Source organism: Myotis myotis, unplaced genomic scaffold, assembly GCF_014108235.1.
Source record: "Myotis myotis isolate mMyoMyo1 unplaced genomic scaffold, mMyoMyo1.p scaffold_m19_p_13, whole genome shotgun sequence".
NCBI lineage: Eukaryota > Metazoa > Chordata > Mammalia > Chiroptera > Vespertilionidae > Myotis > Myotis myotis.
Genome location: NW_023416317.1, coordinates 58,302,230 through 58,308,451, shown reverse-complemented (window position 1 = coordinate 58,308,451; position 6,222 = coordinate 58,302,230). Strand labels below are relative to the sequence as shown.

Here is a 6,222-nt window from a genome sequence, read left to right as displayed (position 1 = left end):
CCCCGCCCAGGAGCCAGCGAAGCTGTCAGCTGGCACTCGGGGTGGGCGGTACCTCACCCCCACCCAGCTCAGGGATTGGCGGGCGGAGTCACTCCCGGAAGTCCCGCCCCTCGCCGGCAGAGGGGCATCCGGAATCCCAGCCCGGGCCCGGGACTGCACAGCACTTTCTGCAGAGCCTGGGGCGGGGAACCCAGCCGCCCGAGCCCCGGTTCCGGCAGCACAGGGACCGGCCGTGGCCTTAACCCCAAGGCGGCCCCGCTCCCGTTCTCGGCAATAAATTTGGCCTCGTTTTGTAGCTGCTCCGCCTCCCGAGTTTGTGCGCGCGGCTCCGCCCCCCCCCGGGTCACCATCAGGACTGGGACCCCTGGTCGTGAGCCCTCCGGGCGGCTCGTCCCTCCCGTGGCCTCCGTTTCCCCGGCCGCCTGCTCCCGGCTCGTGCTCGCACGCTCGGTCCTCCACGTGGCCGCCCTGCAGGCACCCGTGCGCCCCCGCCTTCCGGGCGGCGAAGGGTGGGCGCGTCTGCGCGATCCTCTCTGGGGCGTGGGGAGCCGCCCGGCCCGCCCCGCCCCCGCCGAGCCCGTCCTCGCGCCGCTGTCCGTCCGGGCGGCCCGTACCCGGCCTCCCCGGGATTCCACACGGTCTCCTCGCCCGGCCCTTGGGAAGCTCAGCGGCCGCGGCCCCCCCAGGGTGAGCGGATCGGGGGCGCGCGGAGGGTTGGCAGGCAGGAGCGGGGCCGAGCGCGGCCTCTGCACCCGCCCGGAGACCGCGGTCCTGGTGCCGCGCCCGTGGGAATGTGTGCGGGCAGCCGGGCGTGTGTGGGCCTGCGGGGTGCTGCTCTGTGTGGGCGTGTGTTGCGGGCCCCGAGGCGGGTGCGTGGTGCGGGGCGGTAGAGGCTTCAGTGCCGCAGCTCGAGGAGGGTCAGGCGGACACAGGACCGTCCCAGGCTCACCCACCACCGGGATCAGCCAGGACCCAGAGGGGCCCTCATGCGGTAAGTGACACCAACTCACCCCGACACGTGGCAGGGCCCGGGCAGGCAGCCTCTGTCCCAGACCCACCGCTTGCCAACTGTGCCCTTCGCCGGAAGCATGGCGCACGGCTTCGTGCACGGAAGGAGGCATGGTGGAGTCCTGGGGCGACAGGCCGGTGTGGCCTGGGGGGTTGGAGAGCTTCCCCAGCGGCTTCATCCCTTTTCCAGACAAGATCCTTCCTGGGCCTCCTCCCCAGGCCTCAGAAGGCGGGTGCCAGCAGGATGAGCCCAGTAGGTCCCGATGGGTCCTGGGATGGAGTGGTCCTGTCCTTCAGGGTTCTTGCCTCTGTCCCATATGCCCTGTGACCTTGCTGGACCCAAAGCCCCCTCGTCTCCATCCTCAGCAGGACGTGAGGCTGGCACACTGGAGGCAGGAGTGGGGACAGTCACTCCAGGGAGCCCTAGGCACTGGGTTCCTGGCCTCCTGCTGCAAAGTCTCGAGCCTCCCACCAGCCAGTAATGGGGCTTAGATGGGTGGGCATCTCCCTGGTCCTTCCATGCCATCCCTGGACTTTGGTTTGCCAACCTGCCCGCCTCCGTCCTGAGCTGCACCCCGGCTCCTCTTGGCCAGCTGGGGCCAGTTCTCACCTCCACGCCGTCTGACACGAGAGAAAACTGGTCCAGGTTGATGAGGGAGCATGAGGGGCAGCCAGCCCTGGGGGAATCAGGCCGGAGTGAGCCAGACTCCCGACATCAGGCCTGTGGCGTCGCCTCCCCCCCCCCCCCCCCCCGTGTCCCTACACATAGCGCCCGGGGCCTTAGAGAGGCCCCCCAGCTCCGTGCCTGGGCACTGCCCCTAACACTCCAACCCCTTCTCCACGAAGAGACGCAGCCCCTGGGAGCACTACCGGCTGGCAGAGCGATGCCTCACAACTCCAGCCACGGGGTCGGCCTGGTCCGTGGGGGTAAGCACCTCTTGCTCCACGTTTGGGCACTGGGCAGGATGGAAGTAGCCAAGGTAGGTAAGTCACACACAAGGTCGGTCGTGGGCTCTGGAGTTCTTGTCTGCGGTGCCTGCACAGGATTGTGGGAGCAGCTGGCCTCCAGGCAGAAGGAAGAAAGCAGCAGCATTTACGTGCCTTCCAGTTCAGCTTCATTTTGCGAAACGTGTACAAGGTGTCCTGTGCCGGAGGCCCCATGGAGACCGCCATGAATCAAGGCGGTTGGGAAGACAGGACACATAGTTCAGGCCACAGGAGACAGAAGAGGTGCAACTAGAGGCAGAAACGGGGAAAACCAGGAGAAGTCCTGGAAGCTTCCCACATAGGAGATCTCTTCCAGGCGGACAGGCAGGGAAGGCGGAACAGCAAGTGCAGGCACCTGGGAGGCCCGGAGAAGGAAGGGCAGCTCTGGGAAGGGTGGTGAGCAAAGGGGAGGCTATGGGAGATGAGCAGGGGAAACGGCCAGTCCGCTCTGGATGCTGTGCTTTGAGCTTTTATTATAATTTTAGTTTTACCTGAAATTTACCATTCTAGGTTTTTGAAAACGTATTTTTATTGATTTCAGAGAGGGGGATTGAGAGAGAGAGAGAGAGAGAGAGAGGGAGGGAGAGAGAGAGAGAGAGAGAGAGAGAGAGAGAGAGAGAGAGAGAGAGAAACGTCAGTGATGAGAGAGAATCATGGATTGCCTGCCTCCTGCACACCCCCGACCGGGGATCGCGCCCACAACCCAGGCATGTGCCCTGACCGGGAATTAAACTGTGACCTCCTGATTCATAGGTTGATGCTCAACCACTGAGTCACTGTCCAGGCATGTATGAGCTTTTGACTACAGAGGAGGGACTATATTTCAAATCTTTTGGCAGCCAAGTCTAGGTGAGGCCGCCCAGGGACCTAGCCTGGGTTCCTTGCCCCTGACCCGGTTCTTCCTTCCTTCCACAGATAAGACCTGGAAGGAGCAGGACAGGGACAGGGAAGGAGCGTGGAGAGGCGAAGCGGGCGGCCTGGCCTGCAATGCCTCCTCCCCATTCCCCCCTGAGCCTCCAGGGGCCGCAGGCAGCAGCATCCCTGTCTACTGTGCCCTCCTGGCCACCGTGGTCCTCGGTCTGCTTGCCTACGTGGCCTTCAAGTGGTAGGTGGCCTGGGGACTGCTCTGTGGGACCCCTTCCCGTCTGGACTCCCAGCCAGCTCCCCGTCTCAGTGAAGGTCGGAGCTGGTTGGCAGGGCCCTTGCTCCCACAGCTGGCGCTCCCATCAACAAAGACAGCAGCTGGCCAAAGCTCGGGCTGCAGAGCTGGGCGCCCTCGACAGGGACCCGAGGCACGGGGAGAGCAGTGTCTTCCTGGACTCTCCTAGCTGCCTGGCGCCCTGTGCTCCCAGCCAGGGTGAGTCCCTTTCCCTGGGGAGCAGGGACCTAGCTCTGCCCACCGCCCAGCCCATCTGACCCTTGTGTCTCCCACCCAGGGCCACATCCGGAGCTCGGCCGCCGGCTTTACCTCCATCTCCCTCAGCAGCAGCAAGAGGAAGTGGAGCAGCTCCTGGGAGTGTCGGGCGACCTCGACAAGGGCTGGCAGGGCCTGGCAGGCCGCCTGGGCTACCAGACGGAGGCTGTGGAGACCATGGCCCAGGGCCAGGCGCCTGCCTGCGCCCTGCTGAGGGACTGGGCTGTCCAGGGAGGCAGTGGCGCTACCCTCAGGGTGCTGGAGGACGCCTTGGCCGCCATGGGCCGTGAAGATGTGGTCCGGGTCCTGGGCCTCCCGCCCGAGGGCTACTCTGTGGTGTGAGCCAGGCCCCCCACAGCCTGGCCTCGCGGGGTGCAGCCCTGTGCTCCCTGCCACGCCCTCTCCCATGCCCTTCCTTTCATGGGCTTCCTGGCCTGGGTGGGCCCAGCCTGCTCCGTTCTGGAGGGACTCAGAAGGTGCAGCCACCACCCCCCTCACCTGGTCCCATGTCCCTCTGAGACAGAGACCAGGATCTGGGGGAGCGGGCCTGCCCTCCTGCTCCCTATCCCCTCCCCTTCCTTGGCCTGAACTGTTTTTCTACTTTTGTATCCATAGTAAAGGCAGCTCTGGGTTACTGTGCAGGCTCTGTCTGGCTCCATGGGCCTGTGAGGCAGTGGGTGGCTAGGACGGGGTCCTGAGTTATGGGAGGAACCTGGGCTGCAGGCCGTGTGCTCCCGTGCAGGAGGCAGGAGCTGTGGGGCTCGGCGCCGAGTTCGCCTCCTGCACCTGCCGTGCACGGGCGGGGTCGTGCTAGAGCTGTTACTTTCTCAACTCTGGCCTCCTTCACTGGAGAACAGGGACAAGAATGGCAAGTTCAGCAGGTTCCCCCCACCTGAGACTCAGGTGGCGGCGACCGGCACGGCGGGGAGGCTGGTCCCCAAGGACCTCTGGGCACCTACCTCTGGAGCTAAAGGGAGAAAGGGCTGCCGTTCCCAGGCCCACACTCTGGCCTCAGAAGCGGGAGGGCCAGCGTGCTTCCCTCGCTGCGTTATGTGCTGTCTGCATGAGCCGAGGGCTGGCAGGTCCCCCCACCCACCTGAGGGGCAGGTGAGGACAGGACAGCCGCAGCCCAGACACCTCCAGCCCACGCTGTGCTCCCTCGGGAGGGAGAGGCAGGCAGTGTGGTGACCACCTCGGGCGAGGGCTGCGGCAGCAGACAGGCCTGCCAAGGGAGGACTGACGGCTACCATCCTGGCAGCCACCCCCAAACTGACTCAGGAGACGTGGGGCCGTCATCGTCCAGGGGCCCAGGGCAGGCCCCATCCCCTGCTGAGATGGCACAGACTGAGGACCCAGTGCACCAGCTGCTGCTGCTGGTCCTGAAAAACAGCTCTTGGGGTGGCTCGACCCCCAATCTCTTCCTTCACAGGGAAGGCACTGCCTGGCCAGCCTGGCTCGGGCGGAGTGGTGACCTATGCCAGCAGGTCACGGTTCAATTTGGTCGGGGCACAGGCCTGGGTTGCAGGCTGGACCCCCAGTGTGGGGTGTGCAGGAGGCAGCCCATCAATGATTCTGTCGATGTTTCTCTCTCCCTCTCCCTTCCTCTCTGAAATAAATACAAATATATTTGAAAAGAAGGGGGGGTGGGGAACTGAGCCACCTTCATCCTGAGATGACCCTGGGGCAGCAATAACCCAGGAGAGAAAGCAGGAAGACCCAGCATTCCCACAGCTAGAATCAGACGGGCCCTGGGGACATCACACCCACTTCAGCAGGGAGTGGCCTCGGCTGACCATGGATTGGCTTGGGGTGAACGTGAACCCTGCCTGGAGGGGCACGAACCGCTCCCAGTGAGCTGGCAGCCTCCATCCACTGGGGACTGGAGCCTGAAGGTGTTTGGGGCACGTGGAAGGGAACAGATTGTGGAAAAGCCAACAGTGTGGTCAACTAACAGGACTCCTTCCTCTTCAGCGGTGCCTTGTGCACTGCCCGGCTCCTTGGGCACCTGAGCCCTGGAGCCTGGGTGTCAGCAACGGTGCATCTGGCCGCGGACACTCCTAATGCACTTGAGTGGGCAGGTCCAATGCCCAGTGATTATGACGGAAAGAGGTTTTCTCTTCCCGTGTTAACACTTCCTTTCATACGAGGACAGGAGATGAGTAACTGCCCCTCTCACCTGTTTGCTCATCCGAACGGAGCTGATTCCTGCACCTCAGGGCTGAGCACAGCCTGATGAGTTCTAGGAGCCCTGGTGCAGCCACAGGCAGTGAGCGCTGCGCCCACCCCACCCAGATCTCAGAGCCCAGGTGCACCCACAGGCAGTGAGCACAGTGCCCCCCCTTCCCCCCCCTGGGGCACTGCTGCTGTGAGGAAGAGATGGACCAGACTCTGCAGATGGGCCCGGGCTGGCCTGAAGCCTCTGGCTCTCCTCACTGCCCAGACAGGGATGTGTGGGGGGGTGGTCTCCTCCAGATGCCCACTCATCCACCTGTGCACTGCGCCCCACAATCGGGGTCCCCACCTATCCTATGCCTAGTGTCCAGGCCCCGTGCCAGGTGGACTTGTCTCTGGAGGGAAGTCCCTGCCAGGGAGGCGTCGGCCACGCCTTCGCCGAGTGACTCCGCCCCCAGCACAGCCACAGGGCCTGTCAGTCACCTGCAAGCACTGCCTCAGCCCAGCCCCTGGGACTGTGAGGACAGGCCGGCCGCCAACTCCAACCTCAGGCGACTCTGGACTGCACTCCTTTCCTTTCTCCTCCAGGAACCGCAGACACAAACATGCTCAACTAGCTCGTACGGAACACACATACCAAG

The 6,222-nt window shown here is 64.3% G+C and overlaps 1 protein-coding gene across 1 annotated transcript; it reads left to right on the top strand.

The window, feature by feature from the left end:
* Positions 1-865: 865 nt before the first annotated feature.
* On the top strand, positions 866-4,048 carry LOC118668539 (death domain-containing membrane protein NRADD-like). Its single transcript, XM_036333772.1, has 5 exons — positions 866-991; positions 1,857-1,935; positions 2,911-3,100; positions 3,210-3,352; positions 3,432-4,048. The coding sequence occupies exons 2-5, from the start codon at positions 1,893-1,895 to the stop codon at positions 3,749-3,751; spliced, it is 696 nt and encodes a 231-aa protein (XP_036189665.1). The 5' UTR covers positions 866-991; positions 1,857-1,892; the 3' UTR covers positions 3,752-4,048.
* Positions 4,049-6,222: the final 2,174 nt, after the last annotated feature.